The following is a 21926-nucleotide window of genomic DNA, read 5'->3' as shown; positions in this document are numbered from 1 at the left end:
CACTACCTAATTTGATATGTATTTTTTCATAGTTTTTATGTCTCCAAAATGAATAAAATAAAACAAAATAATAAATAGTAACCATGGAAAAAAAGGTGTGTCCAAACTTGTGCGTGGTACTGTATATCATTCTGTGCCCCTATAAATATGACGCTCACTGTAAGCAATGCATTTGAAGCATTGTAATCTACAGTGGTAAATACACAGACACACTGCTCTTTGAACTTCAGAGAATGCCAGTTTTATTGTGCTTCCATACAACTATAATACTGTTTCCTTTTTTCTTAGATGTACAGATATGTAAGCCAGCACTGCATGTCCGAATGACAGGAGACTTCACAGTTAATATATCTCTGTATATACAGGTAAGAACACCTTACTGAGAGAAGGAAGGATAGTACAGGATGTAGAGTATGTAAGAAGGGTTATATTCTTGCAGGACACTAACCCTGAGTTATTTGCTGAGTAATTATTAAGAAATAAAAGGTCCCATGTGACTAATGGTCATTTCAGAATAAATGAGGATAAAACATTGGCAGCTATGAAACTAGATAAGTCATTGGTGCAGAGCAGGGAGCTCAGCCTCCTCCTTATATGAATGCTGATACAGCAAGGCTAATAAGAGGCATTAGACTTCTCAGTGCTGCAGAACCTGGACCCAGCCTGCTCATAGACACCTGCTGCTGCTGCTGCTGCTGCTTCTGCTGTTCAGCTGAGATGGATGCAGTGCAACATGTCTTCAAGGGCACTTTTATACATTCAACTACTAGGTGCGATTGTGAGATAAAGGAAAACCACATCTTGGGAATAGACACTGCTGGGAAAGTAAGTATATTCTTCGTTAATTAGGTATATGCATATACTTATAGTTTTATGTGTATTGGATGTCATATATTATATAGGATTATATTACACAGGATAATATGTTAAAATGTTTGGTGATTGTGTTTAGTATAGAGGCTATTTTATATGAATTTAATTTAAATTTATGATTGTTAAATGTCAATGTAATTATATAACTAGGTAAAATTTTATGTATATATTCAGTAAATAGCTGACTGATTTTAATGTGGGTTATTACTGCATTTTCTGTAGGATACTGTCATTACTGTCATTTTAAAAAGCTGTATGTGGGCATATATCATTCATTTATTGCTTCTGTTCATTTGTGGGTGGAAAGTGTGACTGACATGCTCTGCATCAGGGAATGGTAACACCCGATCACTAGTGGAGTGATATGTCATGAAAATTATTCCAATAATTGGAAAATCTGGTCTTTTTGGCCTGTAATCAGAGTTGCAATGTGTTGCTTCGTGATCTGGAAACATACTCTGATTATCTTGTTTTATAATATTCATATTCATATATATATATATATATATATATATATATATATTATTCATAATATTCATATTCATATATATATATATATATATATTACTGCCTACTACTCACCCTATATTTTGTATACCATACGTATATTACCTCTTACCATGATTACATATTACTGAATACTACTCACCCTATATTTTCTATACCATACCTATATTACCGCTTACCATGATTACATATTACTTCCTACAATAATAAATCAGGACATTTTCTGCCAAGTGACAGTCCTGCCCCAAATAATTGGTGACAGTGCATTTATCATAAGTTCTAAATAGGGATGGTCCAAACCTGCCTGTGGCTATGGCTGTATCCCAGTTTTCCAGGCATTCCTCCCGCTGGATCCGCCCGCTGCACGGAGCGGCCGACAGCTGTAATCATTGCGGAGGGTTCGGGTTCGTACGAATCCCGTCCGAACCAGGTTCGGACCATCCCTAGTTCTAAATAAAAAGATGTGTTACCCTTCATGAATATATATATATTCATGAAGGGTAACACATAGTCCACCTAGTCTGCCCTTTAAGTATTTTCTTTCTTATTATATTAGGATAGATATATGTCTATCCCAGGCGTGTTTAAATTCTGTTATTGTAGATTTACCAACCACCTCTGCTGGAAGTTTGTTCCAGGTATCTACTACTCTTTCAGTAAAATAATATTTTCTCACATTGCTTCTGATCTTTCCCCCAACTAACCTCTCACTGTGTCCTCTTGTTCTTGAGCTCAGTTTTTTTTACTAAAAACACTTCCCTCCTGAACCTTATTTAGTCCTTTAACATACTTAAAGGTTTCAATCATGTCCCCCCTTTCCCTTCTTTCCTCCAGACTATACAGATTCAAATCTTTAAGTCTTTCCTGATATGGTTTATGCCTCACACCCTCCACCATTTTTGTAGCTCGTCTTTGGACCCGTTCTATTTTATCAATGTCCTTTTTTAGGTGAGGTCTCCAGAACTGGACACAGTATTCCAGATGTGGCCTCACCAGAGCTCTATACAACGGGATCACAATTTCCCTCTTCCTACTGGTTATACCTCTAGCTATACACCCCAGCATACGATTTGCTTTCCCCACTGCCTGGTTGCACTGGTGACTCATTTTAAGGCTGTCTGATATCACTACCCCTAAATCCTTCTCTTCTGAAGTCTTTTCCAACACAGTACTGCCCATGTGATACTCAGATAGAGGATTCCTCCTCCCCAAGTGCATTATTTTACATTTGGAAATGTTGAACTTCAATTTCTACTGTTTGGACCACTTATCTAGCAAAGCTAAATCGTTTTCCATATTACTGACACCTCCAGGAATATCAACCCTATTGCACACTTTTGTGTTGTCAGCAAACAGACAAACTTTACCTACCAACCCCTTCTCCTATGTCACTTACAAACATATTAAAAAGAATAGGACCCAGAACAGACCCTTGTGGCATACCACTTGTAACCAGTCTCTGCTCAGAATATACATCATTAACAACAACCCTCTTATATCTATCCTTCAGCCAACCACAAATCCACTGAACTATCCAGGGATTAAGTCCAATTTTCTCCAACTTCTCTATCAGCTCTTTATGGGGAACTGTATCTTAGGCTTTGCTGAAGTCCAGATAGGCGATATCCACAGCACCACCTTCATCCAGCACTTTTGTGGCATAATCAAAGAAATCAATGAGATTAGTCTGACATGATCGGCCCTCAGTAAAGCCATGCTGATTTAGATCCATCAAATTGTTGATTCTTAGGTGATCCATTATCTTCTTTTTTAGAAGAGTTTCCATCATTTTCACTACTACAGATGTCAGGCTCACTGGCCTGTAGTTACTGGGCTCTTCTCTATTCCCCTTCTTGTGGATTGGTATAACATTGGCTGTTCTCTAATCATCGGGGACATCTCCTGTTAGCCGGGATTGGTTATACAGATCTGTCAGGGGGGCAGCAATCACAGATCTGAGTTCTTTAAGAACCCTGGGATGGATCCCATCTGGACCCATCGCCTTATTCAGCTTTAAACGGGCAAGTTCCTCTGCAACTTCAGCCTCTGAAAATACTGGAGCTGGACCCATATAGCTGGAGGCAATGCTGTATATGTAATCATTGTAAGAGGGAATATATGTACGGTATACAAAATATAGGGTGAGTAGTAGGCAGTAATATGTAATCATGGTAAGAGGTAATATACGTACGGTATACAAAATATAGTGTGAGTAGTAGGCAGTAATATGTAATCATGGTAAGAGGTAACATACGTACGGTATACAAAATATAGTGTGGGTAGTTGGCAGTAATATGTAATTATGGTAAGAGGTAATATACATACGGTATACAAAATATAGGATGAGTAGTAGGCAGTAATATGTAATCATGGTAAGAGGTAATATACGCACGGTATAGAAAATATAGTGTTGGTACAGGACAGTGTTCTAACAATAATTCACCTAGTTACACTCTACACCTACACATAAAATTCAGTAATTACTAAATGGCATTTGGAGCCCAGCCCAGCTCTATTGATTAATGGGGATTTGTATTGAAATATCAGAGCTAGCATTGTAATCGCTTAGTCATCGTATTTAAATAAGAAATTACATGCAGGCCTTGGCTTTATATAATATTAGGATATCCCAATCTTGTTCTGTCAACAAGTTAATTTACTTTTTGCCCTTTTAAAGTGTACCTCTAAAGTCTCTGTCCCATGTGATCAGCTTTAGCAATGGAAAGACACAATCCTAACTGGACAGTACAGTTGCCGAGGTAACCAGATGACACCCAGCGAGTTCAACACAGAACACATTGGGAGTTGTATGGTTGCCTTGGCAACCTGACAGCCCAGCGTAGATATGGTGGGGTCCTGGGTTCAAATCCCACCAAAGGACAACATCTGCCTGGAGTATGTATAACTTTGTATGGGTTGCCCCCAGGTTCTCCGGTTTCCTCACAGACTTCATAAAAGGTAAATTTAGATTGTGAGCCCCAATGGGGACAGGGACCAATTTAAGTAATGACAAGCTTTATAAAGTGCTGTGGAATATGTTGGTGGTATATCAATAAAGGAATTATTATATTTTTATTATTATTATAGCTGATATACTTTAAATGGGTACTCATACTTATTAACAATAAATAATGTTAAAGTGAACCCTTCACCATGAAAATACTATTGTAGCTATTGGAATCATGTTATAAAGCAGTAGCAGCTGAACGGATTGATATATATCTTTAGGGGAAAAATTCAGTATAACATGTAATTTATTGTTCGAAATATTGAAATCTGATGTTTTCATGCCAAAGAGTTCAGCCCATTGAGTGACACTGTTCACTGGACCCCTTAAAGCAAATGTACCATTAGGTTCATTGCTTTTCTTTTAAGTAGCAGATCGGCGCCAGCATCTTGTTGGAGTGGTCCCTTTTTTGATATGCTGCCCGACTCCCGCATCATTCTTTGGATGTGCATTGGCCCAGCTCTAAGCACTCGGGGCGGGCCCATCAGCCCAGTGTGATGATATCCCCTTCCTTCTGTAACATCGCTTCCTTAGAATCAATGGAACCACATCACAGAGGGGAGAGGATAGCATCACACTGGGGGCGACGGACCCGCCCCAGTGCATAGAGCCGGGTCGATGCGCAGCCAAAGAACTGCACCAAGCGTGGGAACTGGGCGGCATTTAAAAAAAAAAAATGGACCACACCACAGGGACCCCTGTAACGTCACCGATCTGCTACTGTAAAAGAAAAAAAGCAATGTACTTATGGTACATTCACTTTAACTCAGAATAAGCAGGCTTTTTATTCAACATGTTGCAAGTTATACTGTTTCTTTTCCCATAAAGATATATATTAATCTGTGCAGTTCTTCCTGCTCTATAACACAATGGCAATGGATTAGATAGCATTGTCTTGGTGACAGGTTCCCTTTTTAGTTGACAACAAATCTTTTAATTTACTTACTTAATTTTACTTTTTTTTTTTTACCTGTTTTTTATATGAAATACAATGCTATAAAATTGGCCACTAGGTGTCTCACTTACTGAAAAACTGCAGTGGAGGCTCCATCACAAAGGCCATTTGGTCTTTACTAACAGCAGAAAAGGGACAAAATGCAGAAAGTGATGTCAGTTGTCTCTCTGATCTGCACAGACTGGCGTATTGAAGATGAATGCTGATTGATTAACAGCCGATACATACATGCTGCAGCTGAGTTAACTAATTGATCTTCTGGTCTAAGGGCCCTATTACACGAGACGATTGTCGTGCAAAAAATCGTTCGAATTTAAACAATAATCGTTCATGGTAATTGCAGGCAACAATCAAAAAATCATTCGTATGTCGTTGATCGTTTATTTAGATCTGAACCTAAAATTATCGCTAATCATTCGCTGTAATTCCAAGTTCGTTTGCTCAAGTTCCGCGTTTTTTCACTAATCGTTCAGTGTAATTGCACATTGTCCATTGTTTTTCTGGGATCAGAAGGAATAAACGATCATAGTAACGATCGCAATAATGATCATAGTAACGATCGTAACTAACGATTATCGTTCTGTTTAATATGGTGAACGATTTCAGGTTAACGATAAACAATCGTTAGTCGTTAATAGTTAAGAATCGCTTAGTGTAATAGGACCCTAAGGGTGCGTTTACACAGAAAGATTATCTGACAGATTATCTGCCAAAGATTTGAATCCAAAGCCTGAATGAATTTGAACAGAAGATAAATATCAGTCTTTCCTTTATGACTTAATATCTGTTTAGTCTGTTTCTGGCTTTGGCAGATAATCTGTCAGATAATCTTTCTGTGTAAATGGACTCATACAATTTAATGGCAATTTTATTTATTTAAAAAAAAATGCATGGCCACCTGCTCAGAGTGAAATGCAAAACCATGAGCAGCACAATGGGGCACTAAATGGACCAATGGAGCAGCAAAATTAAAATTGAAACCAACACCATACGTAAGGCAAGCATTAACTATATTTATTTTTCATGTCATAACAGTTTTCGCCCATATTACAGACACTCCATAGTGGCTAATAAATGTGGACTTCTAATGGTAAGGGTTACAGTGTATACAGTATGTATAAGTCCCAAACTAAATAAATATTTTCTCAACTTGCACCATAGGTTAAACAAATGCTTAAACATGCAAGAGGAACCTTGGCAAGGCTCAAAGGCCATATTCACACACAACCTATTTGTTCCAGAATTTAGAGACAGGTTCTGCACAGAAAGTCTGCAACAAAAATGAGGTTCAGAAAACTCTATTCAAAAAACATAACAATATCAACCAAATATGACAACACTGCAAACTTTAAAATATACACCATGGTCTATATTGTTGCAGATTTCTGACTACTATTCATGCCATGACCCCTCTATGAACCCATCTATCCGCCCCAGGACATATGGGTACATGATGGGGAGGGAAGGGGTTAATACAGGAACAAGCAGAAACACTCCAAAGAAGTGACATGTCACTATTTTTTCAACATGGCTTTAAAAGTTTTAAAATGAAAGAGTTTTTTTTTTTTTACACGTTTTTTGCTGCAAAAGAGACCCTTCAGTCTCACTATTGTAACCACAATCGTTTAGCTGTTTTATTGTGGTTCATTTAAAGGAGATGTCCAGGCAAAGCTATTTATTTTAACAAGTGTTGAGGATAGGGAGGATAAAAGTAATAACGTGCTCTTACCCCCACAGCTCCAGCACTGTTGGTCGTGTACCACTGCTTCAGTCCCCGGGTCCCAGGTCGTGATGTGTGTGGTCCGCTCAGCCTAATAATAAAGACTGGAAAATGACAGCTTATATTTTAAACGTGATTGTTTTTAATTTACAGTGTAAACGGTGCATAGACCGTAAGGTATCGTGCTGTACCAATAGCTTAGTCCAATAGTCTGATTAGTAACATATACATATACATGGATAAACAACAGGTCCCATACTGTCCATGGACACATCAGATACAATCTCCCATGTTCCGGGGAATATGCTGTATAAGTATAAGGCTGAGGGGTTACCGTGATTCAGATGTTTTCCTTATTTCTTGTTACCAGTCAGTGGACAAGTAGTGCTCCTATGCTCAGCCTGTCAGCGACCATAGAGGGGTCACATTAATACTTTTATCCTCACCCTCACGAGCACTTGTTAAACAAATAGCTTTGCCTGGACTTCTCCTTTAAGGTTCGATTTGGAGGAACCCGCCTAACTAAACTCTAAAAAAGTGTTTGCTCATCTGTACTAATTCCCTTCTCTAAACCCTCCCCTCTCCAGATTATCCTAAATGCAGCAACCAGACCCATCTTTTATTCCAGCCGCTACCCCATATCTTCCCTCTGTTCTAGCCACTGCACTGGTTACCCATCAAATTACAGTATAATATCCTCACTCTTATCCAAGTTCTTCACAGTGCGGTACCTCTCATAGTCTCCTCCTTCATCTCTGTCTGCCTCACTACCTGGACTAGCAGTACCCGAAACACTTAGACCCATATTTATCAAAGGGTGTAAAATTTAGACTGGTGCAAACTGCCCACAGCAACCAATCACAGCTCAGCTTCCAGCTCTGGTAAAATGAAAGTGAAGCTGTGATTGGTTACTGTGGGCAGTTTGCACCAGTCTAAATTTTACACCCTTTGATACCCCCCCCCCCTTAGTACCTATTCTCATGCTTCATAATCCACAGACCCTACAAAGCGTGAAGCTGCGCAGTGAACTTGCAGCCCTCCCAGCATCCTTTATCAATATGATTCCGGGAAAGCCTTCCATGTAAACCTTCACTGAACTTTACTGATACAGCCAAAAGTCCATATCAGTAGAGCATTTCTCAGACAATATCCAACTCAATTACAAGTCTAAGAATATGATAAGGGAAAGACTAAAGCCAGGTTTCCATCCACAGACAGCTGTTTTGGGGGGTTTCCCTTCATTAGTGTGGAATAGGATTCTTGCTAGGAGGAAGCAATGCCCAGTAGACCAAAGGACCACTTGATGGTTTTGGTGGTTTCAGTACAGGAGCCACCCCTTAGCTAGATCCTTCCATGGAGGGATATTTGGCTAGTCCCATATTTTGACACTCTTAAATAAGACTCTGCAGACTCTTTTGCATATCCTCCGGAAGATGACCCCAGGACTGTAATGCACTCACATTTACTGTCACACTTTCTAGAAACAGACAGAAACCTCTACGCACACTGTAACCCATTCAAGCCCACCAGCATTAAAAATGTAAGAGACTGTTCCCACAAGGTTGCCAAAATGCATTATTTTCCCAATGGAGGGAGAGAGGGGTTCGGACGGCAGCTGATGTGATGCAGATATCGGGTCATAGATACTTGACCTTCCCGGAAATGCAATCCAAATATGGATTGGGTCAGGGGCATTTCTTAGCATATCATCAGCTACATTCCTTTCTTTCCTCCAGACTACGTAATTTGAATAAGGAATTTACTGCTAACCCATTGGCAACATATGATATGACAACTAATCCTATTCATACTCTTTCCCCTCTATCTATCACCTTGAGAAATGCCATCACAAAAGGCTCGTCCCATACTCTGTTCAAATACTGGGAGGATAAACTCCCCCTTCCTGCCCTGACTGAACTGATTTTGAAGGGGCGGGGGACAGTCAGGAGAGCTATTATTAATGAGCAGTGGAAAGAGACCCAATTTCGCGTAATGCATCATGCCACCTACGGCTTTAGCTTTCCTAGAAATGAGTTGCATCCGGACAGAATAGATGCCTGTCTGAATTGTTCAGAATATGGTACTGATCTTTACCATGAGCTCTATTCCTGTCCAAGGGTGGCAGCTTTCTGGCTTTCCTTTTTAGGTTCTAAGCTGCACCTCACTGTACCCCTGGACCCACATTTGCTGGTGTTACATATCTCCCCGAATAATTTGCAAATTACACAGTTATTACACATCTTTATTTTAGTAGCGAAACGTTGTCTCTTGTCCCGTTGGCTGGTATCGGATATGCCCACAGTGGAACATGTTATGGACCAATTAGATGCTTAGCCGGCCAGGGAAAAACGGGTCAAACCATTCTTTAAAAAGTGGAAACGGTTTCTTGTCACTTTTCTCTCTCCTCCGGAAATTCATGAGATTGTCCAACCGTTCAAAGACACGACATGGTACATGAGGAAAGATGTGACTGGTACCCTGGGCGTGTTGTGAATTCCCAATACCCGTGTAGGCAGATGATACCTTGGAGGCAAGGCTCCTGTTAGCCTTCTTTATCCATGGGTCTGGGGGCGGGGGGGGGGGGGGGGGTTGTTTCTTTTGTAAACTGTGTTCATCAGCACTGCTTAATCACTGTAAGGTGAGATTTCTTCTCATACAAAAGGCTGTCCGCGTACAGCCCCTGTGGTGCGGATGTTTACTTGTTATATTGTTTCGAAAACAATAAAAATTAAGTTTGAAAATAAAAAAAAATGTAAGAGACTGGATTGTAAAGAGCCTAAAAGTGTGTTAGGACTTTTAGTAAAAGTTAATGTTGCACCATCTCCCTACTCATCTCCCTTTTCTCTGGTTTTCTGCTTTGTCCCTGCAGTATTACCACAGACCGACCAACATAAAGGCTCATCCACCTTTATGTGCACTACCCTACTTCTATACAATGGCTGGGCCACTTTCTGCCTTTTGTCTCATTCCTCATAGACTGTAAGCTCTTGCAAGCCCTCACTCGGGCCCTCACTCCTCTTTTTTTGTATATTTAGTGTGCAGAATTGTAAACTTCTTTTTTTCTGGAATTTTTCAAGTTCTATGGAGAAACCTAGGAGAAAATGAGAGAAAAGATTACATTTGGTCCCAGCATTTTTGATAAAAACAAATGCAGCAAACAAAACATTTATGAAAAATGCAGAACAATATTAGGTCTGACATTGAGAGATTTTATAACTCACTGCACAATGTCAACAAAGTTACTGTACATAGTGACCATGGTTACCATCAATTACATTGTATTTGTTTCATTTACTGGAAGCTGTAATAGTTTCATTTACACAATGTGACAACATGTGGACAATAACAAAGCATTAAATCGTAAATGGCTGTATAAGCAATCACAGCAATTGTGACCTAGCCATGGTGGAAAACATCTTGTGTATACGCCAGACACATGATGCCATCTACTGGAACCTATTGAAGCTATATCTTTTTTCATTTCTTATGACCTGTTGAGAATTTTGACTCTTTTTGTTTTCAGTTCAAAGTACAGCAAAACAGCTCAGAATTCTTTTAACTTAGATACATGACAAGTCCAAATTCTAGTTAATAATTTCCACCTGAAAACCTTCAAATCTTTGGTCTTTTTTGTGAGCATTAAACTAGATTGTCACAAAGCCATTTAAAAGGGGTTTTTTACACAAAACCGCTATATGACACCGCAATTTTTATATAGAGCTTGCAAATCCAAGGTAATTTACAATATATATTGATTTAAAAGATGTTTACTTTTGTGCAAAAAAATAGCTTTGAACTGCAGCCCACTAGGGGGTACTATTATTAGGTAGAGATTTAATGCATTTGTAAGGCGGGTTTCACACATGGCAGTTTTTTTGGAAAACGCCCATTACAGTTTTTGAGCCAAAACCAAAAGTGGATTCAAAGTAATGGGTAAAATAATGGAAGAATTTATATGTCTCCTACCTGCTGGATCCACTCCTGGCTTTGGTTCAAAAACTGCAGAGGCAGTTTTCTTTAAAAAAAAAAAAAAAAAAGCCTTGTATGAAACCAGTCTAAAGCGTTTTTGTGAGTGTGCCTGTAATCCCTGCGTAGATATCAAAGCAGCGCACAAAGAGCTCTGAACTTCTACACTTTGAGAGTTTGCAGGTAAGAGGCTGCATATTTAGGCTCTGTTCACACAATGTTGAAATTGAGTGGATGGCCGCCATATAACAGTAAATAAAGGCCATTATTTCAATACAACAGCCGTTGTTTTAAAATAACAGCAGATATTTGCCATTAAATGACGGCCATCCACTCAATTTCAACATTATGTGATCATAGCTTTTCTGTGTTTTCAATCCACTCCTGGTTTTGGTTGCAATGAGGACCAAATACTGCCTAAATATACTGTGTGTGAACCCAGCCAAATACTGTATGTAAAACTAATAAATTCCCTTAAACAGGCACTCAATTTGAGATTACTTCTCGATGATGAAAGAAAAAGCCAGGGTAATGTTTCAAGGCATAAGTACACAAAGAAACTTGAGAGAACTTACATTCTGTTCTGCTGCTTTGTCATCAGAACAATTCTCACTGAACTTGATCCAGTTTTGTTTTTTTATGGTGAGCTATCATGTAATATACCCAAATAAATGTCAATGACCGTGCAAACTTAGAGGCTTTAAATTTGGCACATTTATCATAGTGTATTATGCTGATTAATGAATTTGCTGTATCTAAAGACCATGGGGGAGATTTATCAAACATGTTGTGAACTAGAATTGTCTCAGTTGCCCCTAGCAACCAATCAGATTCCACTTTTTATTCTTCACAGACTCTTTGGAAAATGAAAGGTGGAATCTGATTGGTTGCTAGGGGCAACTGAGCCAGTTTCACTTTACACCATGTTTGATAACTCTCCCCCCATCTTAGTCAGTTCAAATTTGTACCAAGTGCTAAAACCACACCCCTTTTTACTAATGTCATGCTGCTTTTTGCCAAAGCCACATCCCTTTATGTAACCATTGGGAAAGTGTTAACAAATGTGTCAAGAACACAAAGGCTATGTTCAGACACAGTAAAATAAAAGAACCTCAAAATTACGGCTATGTTTTTAAAATAATAATGCGCTTCATTGAAGTCAATAGGAAATTGGCTGACAGTGCACACAGTTAAGAATAACGTCCTTAATTGGTTACAACCATTAAAATAATAAACATGCTCATTATTTTCCACCTGTTTTTGCAAAATACAGCTGTTTATGTCACCTGTTTACACATTGCTTGATTTTAACCTAAAATGTGATGATGAAGCTAGCCTAAATGTGGTGAAAGTCATATAAGAGGTTTTGGCAATAATACATTTATGCCAATTAGTCAAAAGCTTATTGTTAAGGTTAATTGTAGTCCCATCTACTGTTCCCAAGGATAGTATAAAAAAAAAACATGCAAAATAAGACCACCTCCACATAAGAGTATTTTATATTGGACTTGGTATATTTTATAGTGGACTTTAGCAAAGCCTTTGATACAGTTCCCTATAAAGAGCTGAAAGAGAAGTTAGAGAAAATTGGACTTAATCCCTGGATAGTTCAGTGGATTTGTGGTTGGCTGAAGGATAGATATCAGAGTTGTAGTTAAAGGAGAAGTATGGTGAAATTTTTTTATTAAAGTATTGTATCTATACAAATCACCAATATACACTTATTACAGGAAATGCTTATAAAGTGCCTGTTTCCCTACACTTACTACTGCGTCAAGGCTTCACTTCCTGGATAACATGGTGATGTCACGACCGACTCCCAGAGCTGTGCAGGCTGTGGCTGCTGGAGAGGATGATGGCAGGGGGATGCTCAGTTTCCCTCCAGTGCCCTGTGTCCCTCAGTGTCCCTCTGCCATCATCCTCTCCAGCAGCCACAGCTCTGGGAGTCGTGTGGTGACATCACCATTTTATCCAGGAAGTGAAGACTTGATGCAGTAGTAAGTGTAGGAAATCCTGGATAAAATGTTGATGTCACGACCCGACTCCCAGAGCTGTGCGGGCTGTGGCTGCTGGAGAGGATAATGGCAGAGGGACACTGAGGGACACAGGGCACTGGAGGGACACTGAGCATCCCTCTGCCATCATCCTCTCCAGCAGCCACAGCCCACACAGCTCTGGGAGTCGGGTCGTGACATCACCATTTTATCCAGGAAGTGAAGCCTTGATGCAGCAGTAAATGCAGGGAAAAAAGCACTTTATAAGCATTTCCCGTAATAAGTGTATATTGGTGATTTGTATAACTTTTGGGGGGCAATACAATACTTTAATAAAAAAATGTTGCCGGACTTCTCCTTTAATGGTGTATCTTCTGAGCAGAGACTGGTTAAAAGTGGTGGCCACAAGGGTCTGTTCTAGGTCCTATTCTTTTTAATATGTTTGTAAGGGACATAGGAGAAGGTCTGGTAGGTAAGGTTTGTCTGTTTGCTGATGACACAACAGGGTGCAATAGGGCTGATATTCCTGGAGATAGAAATTGCAGTTCAATGTTTTCAAATGTAAAATAATGCACTTGGGGAGGAGGAATCCTCTATCTGAGTATCACATAGTCGGTTCTGTGATGGTAAAGACTTCAGAAGAGAAGGATTTAGGAGAAGTAATTTCTAACAGCCTTAAAATGACTCACCAGTGCAACCAGGCGGTGGGGAAAGCAAATCGTATGCTGGGCTGTATAGCTGTACAGAATGGGGGGGGGGGGGGCATTACTATATGGGGATGTTGCACAGGGTGGGCCTTTACTTTGTGGGGACTGCTACACAGCAGGGGACTTTAAAATATGGGAATTACCGCACAGCAATAGGTCTTTACTATATGGGGGTGCTGTAGATGTGGTGGGGCTTTACTACATTGAGAATACTTCACATGGAGCGATGTTTTATGATATGCGATTCTGCACAGCAGGGGAGCATTTACTATATGGGGATGCTGCACAGCAGAGGGGCCATTACTATATGGCAATGCTGCATGGAGGGGGTAAGTATATGGGGGGCTGCACAGTGGAGACCTTTACTATAATGTGGATGCTGCATGGGGGCTTTCCTATATGGAAATGTGCATAGGGGGCCTTTACTATATGGGGATGCTGCACAGGGGGCCTTTGCTATATGGGGATGCTGTACAGGGGCCTTTGCTATATGGGGATGCTGCACAGGGGGCTTTACTAAATGGGGATACTGCTCAGGGGGACTTTACTATATGTGGATGCTGCACAAGGAGGCCTTTACTATATGGGGGCTGCTGCACAGGGGACCTCTACTATATGAGAGCTTCTGCATGGGGGTAGATTATATATGGGGACTGTATGGTGTTGCATGGGGGCCTTTACTATATGGGGATTCTGCACAGGGTGGGCCTTTACTTTGTAGGGTTGATGCACAGCAGGGGACTTTACTATATGAAGCTTTACTGTGTTGCTGCACAGCAGGAGGCTTTACTATATTGGGATTGCTGCACAGCAGGGGGGCTTTACTATATGAAGATGCTGCACAGGAGGCCTTTACTATATGTGGATGCTGCACACGGGGGTCTTTACTAGATAGGGGTTCTGCACAGGGGACCTATACTATTTTGGGGCTTCTGCATGGGGGGCTTTACTATATGGAGATGCTGGACAGGGGGGGATTTACTATATGGGAATGCTGCACAGGTGGGCCTTTACTAAATGGGGACTGCACAGAGGGACCTGATATAATATGGGGCTGAGCAGGGGGGGGGGGCTATACCATATAGAGACTATACTACTATATAGGGTCACACATTATACCTAACTATTTTCTGGAGGCACAGAGGGGCATTAAAACTGTATGGGGGCACTGAGGGGTCTAACTACTTTATAGGGACATAGGGGACCTAACTATTATATGTTCTGTGGTAAAGCTGGTCAAACACAATAGGTGAATGTCTGCAAAACCTGCTGATTTAGGCTATGTTAACACTATGTAAGAGACTGGCCGTTCCGTGACCCCAGCCGGGTCACGGAACGGCCGTTCTCTGGCCAGATCATCTCGGCCGGTACTTAAGTACCGGCCGGGTGATCTTTCCGGCCGCAGAGCTCTGATGCAGGCGCATCAGCGCGCACCCGCATCAGAGCTTCCCATAGCACACAGTGAAGCGAGTGTCCGGAGTCGCTCGCTTCACTGTGTGAACTGACAGGGCTTTCTGCGGCAGGAATTCACTGAATTCCGGCCGCAGAAAACTGACATATCAGTTATTTGCGGCCCCGTATGGGATCCCGGCCGGAGCATATATGATGTGTATACGCTCCGGCCGGGATCCCATTGAAAGTAAGACATTGTTCCACCACCCCTTTTACGTAGTGTGAACATAGCCTTAAGCAGTATCTAATGTGTATGAGGAGCAACCATTCTCTGATGGCGGATGTCAAGGACGTGAAGGATCATGCAGTACTGTGCTGCAGAATCTGTTGGCGCTATGCAAATAAATATTATTATTCTTCCAGAGGTTAATATACCCCTCTTCATATACAGAGCATTAACGTGCGTAGGGGACTTACGTTTTAGCTGAGACAATTGAGAATTTGGCCAACAGCTATCTAATGTGTATGGGCAGCATAAAATTTGAAGATTCTGTGAAACTAATGCAACACATTTATAAACACAAGTCACTTTTTTCTAGATTCTGTTCTTTGAAGATGCCCAGAAGCAATCAGAACTGGCTGAGAACTGGAGGTTTGATGGAAGCAACATTCAAGAACTTGGAGAGAAGTAAATATCTCTTGTGAAAGCTAGTTTAATAAATTGTAACTTTTTTTTGCAGTGGTTATCAGGTTTTGTTGTCTAAAGCAAATTGCCTTAAGTTTGTAATATTACTTTACAACTAAGCAGCTCCATGACATAGATAATGTTTCCCCTTCTACCCTCTCATTACATTAAAAGAGGCAATTGTAAACATTTTTAACATTTTTATTGATAATCCCTTAAAAACTAGATTTTTATGGAAAGTTATCAATTCCCTTTTCAAGGGAAAATCATCATTCCAACACATCTGACCATAGATGTAAATTCATGGCCAGCTTTACATACTTATATGGATGGTGTTGATAGTTTATTAATGTATCATGCTTTATGATTTTAGTGAATTCTTTATGCCAGGAATGATTGATACCCATATCCATGCACCCCAGTATCCCTTTATTGGAACAGGAATGGAGAGACCTCTTTTGGAATGGTTGGAGTACACTACATTCCCAGTTGAAGAAACATTCTCTGATGTAGAAATTGCTAGGAACATTTACGATGCAGTTGTGGTAGGTCTGCACAAGCAATGCATTTACCTATGTTTTCATGGCTTCAGTATCAGCTCCAAACCAGATTGAAAGTAGAATATGTAGTAATGGTTGCCAACTGAACAATTCAGGACTTTCTTTAGAGCTCAAATAGTAACATTTTTTTTACATGGGAAATGCAGACAAATCTTTTAGGGGAAATAGATATCCTATAACTTTAGTTTTAGGTTATGTTCACACAACCTGAACAACCGGCCGGGTGATCTTTCTGGCTGCAGAGCTCTGATGCTGCGCATCAGCGTGCGCCCGAATCAGGGCTTCCCATAGCACACAATGAAGCGAGCGGCCGGAGCCGCTCGATTCATTGTGTGAGCTAACAGGGTTTCCTGACAGGGCCGCAGAAAACTGACATGTCAGTTATTTGCAGCCCCGCATGGGATCCCGGCCGGAGCGTGTACGATGTGTATACGCTCCGGCCTTGATCCCATTGAAAATAAGGCATTGTTCTACTCTTCATAAAGTATAGCCGTTGTTACCAATGGCAACAACGGCCGTACTTTTACGTAATGTTAACATAGCCTTACATTACACTCTGATTTATAAAAGGTTGAAATGATTGGTGAGTGATGACCTATCCTCAAGACATGCAATCCACTGCTGATCATCAGGGTGCTGATCGGCCTGGTTACTACAGCTAAGCTCCCATTCACGTAAATGATGCAGAGCTTCAGTAATACAGCACAGCCATTACTCTGTGAATGACACCAACTTGTTTCAGCCCAGTTCACTGTGTAATGAGGACGCTGAGGCTCTCCTAAACAGTTCATCAGTGGGGGTGTCGGGTGTGGGCATCGTACCTATTATTGGTTGATTATTATTAATCACTTATTTCAGTTTAGGAAACTCCTTTGAGATTCCAGTATGTTCTAAGTTAAACCTGGAATACAATTCAAAAATTTGCTAAATGAAATGTAATTTACTGTTGTCTCTATTAAAGGAGAAGTCTGGCAAAAATAAAACATCCCATGCAGGCAGAGGGTGGGGTGGGAAATAATAAAGAAAGTATATTTACCTGTTCTTAGGCCCCCGTCGATCTCCTGCAGCTCCTGTTGCTGCAGCATTATGGTCCCGCTGATGAACTGCCCGCTCAGCCAGTCAGTGACTGGGGCAGGACACCACTGCAGTCACTGACTGGCTGAGCGATCAATGCATCAGCTGGGTCGGGTACTTTGCACCTTGTTGTGACGTAGCAGGAAACAGGGTCAAGAGTACAACAGCATCTAAGGGTGTGTTCACAAGAATCTGGCAGATCACCCGACATGGATTCTGCCACTCGCGTCCATGCACATGTCAATTCTTTGGGCATCCCAATGCACCATAGAATGAAGCCTTTGGCATGGGCGGAGATGTGCACCGGGCATGTGCGTTGGAATGCATGGCAGGTGATCTGCTCGGATTCCTCAGTGTGAATGCATCCTAAGGCCAGGTTTACACACAGTAAGACACTGGCCATTCTGTGACCCGGTTGTGTCACAGAATGGCCGGTGTCAGTTAAGTTCATCCAGGCTGGTACTGCAGTACCAGCTGGATGAACTTCATTTCTGTTGAATCGGGTGCGACCACATAACCATTAGCCATAGCACACCATGGAAAGTTGGGCTGGAGCTGCACTTTCCGCTGTCTGAACTGACAGTTCTGTCAGGCAGCTATTCAATGAATAGTTGCCGCACAAAACTGAAATGTCAGTTTTTCCTGCAGCCGCTACGAATGACGGCCAGAGTGTATACTATGGGGGAGATTTATCAAAGGGTGTAAAATTTAGACTGGTGCAAACTGCCCAAAGCAACCAATTACAGCTCAGCTTGAAAGGAAAGAGGTGCTGTGATTGGTTGCTGTGGGCAGTTTGCACCAGTCTAAATTTTACACCCTTTGATAAATCTCCCCCTATGTGTATACACTCCGTCCGGGATTCCATTGACTTTTAATGCAATTTATATATTTTATTAATCAGGGCCAGTGTTGCAATTTGCAGCAATGGCCGTGATCAATTCAAAATAAACATAGCCTAATAGTGGAAATATCTTCAAAGATGTTTCAACAAAGACTCATAGGGGTAGAAATGTTTTGGGGAATTTAAATAATTTTTGAAGAGATTTCCACTATTTGATGTATCTCTGCTTATTTCCAAAGCCTTTACCTGGGATTGTTGGCTCTCTAGCATGCATCTATCTTTTCATCGGAATAAAAGGATTACTACTGTACTGTTAGAAGCCTTACAGATAGCTTATTAACACACATTACAAAGTTATATGACTTTGTAATGTGTGTTAAATAAGCTAAAAAAGCAAATCGCCGGAGTTGTTCTTTAATGCTTTTACTACATAAAGGTACGCATACACACTAGAATAAATTATTATCAAGTAAATAATCTGTAAATCAATGTATATGATATACTTAAAGGTGCATACATGGTAACTTTTATGAAACTGTTCTATAAGAAATCATGTATTATTGTTTGCTTTGATTTTTTTAGAGACGAACATTAAGAAATGGTACAACAACAGCTTGCTACTTTGCTACAATACATACCGATGCATCCATTGTGTTGGCTGACACTGCAAGTAAGAACAACATTACTTCTAGAGGCATAGATAATGCAGCATAGAAGGGCGTGGATGGGGGGTAGGGATTGGGCTCCAAACCTAGCTTACTAATTTTGCCCAATGGGAACCTCAGCAGATGACAACAATTTCTGAATGAACGGGTACATGTTGCTACATTATTATACTTTATGTGTATATTAAAAATCATTGGATCAAGTTGGATGCAGCCCTAAGGGTGCCTGAAAAACATGGACACAACCATAGGCTGTATCCATGTTTTTCAGAACTTCCTAGGGTTGCATCAAACTTCTTCAGCCACTGGTCATCAAACGCAGAGAGTTAGGGTTCATATGAACCTGAACATACTTGAAGTTCCCTCATCTAACATGCCATATAACATGCTGGCTACAGAGAGAAAGTGCTCAATATATAAAAATATAAGGTAATGAATTTAGGAAACTTTCAGGCAGTTTTCAAGCTGGGGCTCATTCACAGTATGGAATCGGCACAGAGATCAAAACCCTTGCCCGTGGAATCTGCGCCGAACGCTGACTGCTATGTCTTTCAATGGGAGGTCTCGCGCATCTCCACTCTCGGCTCAAAGAATTTACGTGTAGTCTAAACAGGCCCTTAGGCTGTGTTGTTTAGCAGACAGCTGCATTTAGACAATATCATAGAAGACTGCTGCATGCTGATGGAGTAAATGTGAAATCATCACTGGTAACATGAAATTGGACATTGAAACAATGTTTCAGGGAAAAATACCCTTCTTCAGGCAGTTTAGTAGCTCAGATCCAACCAGTAGAAATGTCACTTTCTTGGACTTGCCTTCTCATTTTAAAACATTTGGATTGATCAACTGATCTAAGAACACAAACCCATTGTTAGATTTTGTATATGTATAAAACCTTTAAATGGATTCTAATGGGTGACGTAGTGTTGCAAAACATCGCAAGCAGTTTCACACTCATGCAACTTCAATTTTCAGCTGATTTGCCCACAGATGAGTGAACACTATTGATATCACATAGCACAGACTCCTTGAAAATGTTGATGCTATTATATTATGCTATATACAAATTTATCACTGATGAATTGCTCACATTATTTTGCAAAAACAGTGTGATACTTGGTGTATAATTTTATCCAGTATTAGGACCCTATTACACGGGCCGATTATTGTGCGGAAAATCGTTATATCGTTCATATTTAAAAGATAATTGTTCTGTGTAATTGCAGGCAATGTACAAAAAATCATTTGTGTGACGTTGATCGCTCATTTAGATCTGACCCTAAAATCATCGCTAATCATTCACTAATTCTTTGCTATAATTTCACATTTGTTCACTAATCGTTCAGTGTAATTGCACATCGTTCCTTCTTTTGCTGGAATCAGATGGACTAAACGATTTTAGTAATGTTCATTCTCACAATCATAAGTTAACGACTATTGTTCTGTGTAATATGGTGAACGATTTCAGGTTAACGAAATCTCGTTTGCAATCGTTTATCGTTAATCTTTAAAAATTGCTTGTCTAATAGGACCCTTAGGCTATGTCCCACTAGGCAAAAATGACGACCATTTTTTCTTAGACGGCTGTAATTTCAAATAATACCAGTTATTTTATAACAACGGCCTTTATTATACACATAATGGATGTTGTTATAAAATTTTTATCTAATGGGAACATAGCCTTAAAGTGGCTGAAAGCAATAAACTTTGTTATGTCATTCTAATAAATAATTCTTCAAAATTAGTCACAGGTACTTTCCACAGCCCAAAAACGGTCCAATGGGAGACTTGCAATCCTTTGTATCTCATTGAGGTTTTATACTCTCTGTAGCTTACTTAGGAATCATGCAAAACCTGAGCACATCATCATCCTCTTTACAGTTCAGAGATTTAGGCTACTATGGGGAGGTCCTTCTATTAACCTAACAAGCCCCGACAGAACATCAAGAGGCTTTCTGTAAACAAACTGTCTATTGTGTCTCTATTTTCCCACAGGTCAGTATGGTCAAAGAGCATTTATTGGAAAAGTCTGCATGGATCATAATGATGTATATGAAAAGTATAGTGAAACTACTGAAGAATCTATTGGGGAAACTGAAAGGTATCAGTGAAGTATTTTTTTCCTTCACAGCTGCTTACAAAATGTTTTTTTTTAAGGGAACTGCTGGTATGTAGACCCCTGCTACATACCTCCTCTACTGCAGACAGTCGTAAGGGTGCCAACATCTACAGCGAATCCAAAGAGACATAATAGGCAATCATGAATAAATAATCAAATGAAAAACATGAAAGGCTTTACAAATCTTTTAATGCATTCCCTTTATAAAAATGCTTTCCAATAGTGAAACATTCTGGTAAGATCTTCCCACCTATGGCCAGCTACTGTATAGTGGGGGTCAAGAAAAATTGCAATGGGTATATGTGTATTCTCTGTTCACTTTGCCATAAATGATAGAATACTGCATTCTTTTTTTATAGTTAAATCCACGTGCCATCTGGAACACTCTTTATTAATGTCATCACTTAACCATTTAGGTTGTGCAGTTTCAGGCTATGTTCACACTGCGTATGAGTCTGGCCGTAGTGCGAACCGCGAATATACGCACGTAGTTTTGAGGTTGATGCGTTCGCTTGAAAGTATACGATATACACCCGCACAATGCACACTACGTATGAGCTTACGGCCGGATCGTATACGGCGCCGTGAAAAATGAACAAGACCATTGTTTGAGGATGAAAATGTTCCAACTCACGGCCGTGGATTTACATGCGATCCCATATGAAGTACTTATTTCAGTCAAATTGAACTTGATTTTTCGATCCAAAAGGTTCTGTGTGTTTTATTGGGCTGGGCGAAGATTTCCAAGTAAATGACCTGTTTCAGATCGCTTCGAAACAAGCTAGGGATGCATAACTGTACTACGGGCGTATGTTCGCGGTGCGTACGCATCCAGCCACATGTCCATTTTTCCCACGCCCG

General features: G+C 40.4%; 1 protein-coding gene across 2 annotated transcripts in view; it reads left to right on the top strand.

Annotated features, from left to right (window-relative positions):
• The first annotated feature begins 292 nt into the window (after positions 1 to 292).
• Positions 293 to 21926, top strand: part of GDA (guanine deaminase) — a 44537-nt gene continuing 22903 nt past the window's right edge. The window contains exons 1-5 of one of the 2 annotated variants that reach the window (XM_069961850.1): positions 293 to 365; positions 15721 to 15809; positions 16180 to 16351; positions 18864 to 18951; positions 20942 to 21047. In XM_069961850.1, the coding sequence (XP_069817951.1) occupies positions 324 to 365; positions 15721 to 15809; positions 16180 to 16351; positions 18864 to 18951; positions 20942 to 21047 (497 nt within the window). In that variant the 5' untranslated portion in view covers positions 293 to 323. Of the gene's footprint in view, positions 366 to 565; positions 826 to 15720; positions 15810 to 16179; positions 16352 to 18863; positions 18952 to 20941; positions 21048 to 21926 lie in introns of those variants that run through there. The other variant, XM_069961849.1, reaches the window with a different exon arrangement.

This window comes from Dendropsophus ebraccatus, chromosome 3, assembly GCF_027789765.1.
Source record: "Dendropsophus ebraccatus isolate aDenEbr1 chromosome 3, aDenEbr1.pat, whole genome shotgun sequence".
Classification (NCBI taxonomy): domain Eukaryota; kingdom Metazoa; phylum Chordata; class Amphibia; order Anura; family Hylidae; genus Dendropsophus; species Dendropsophus ebraccatus.
Note: the sequence above shows the minus strand (reverse complement) of the source record. Positions and strands in the feature narration are given on the sequence as shown.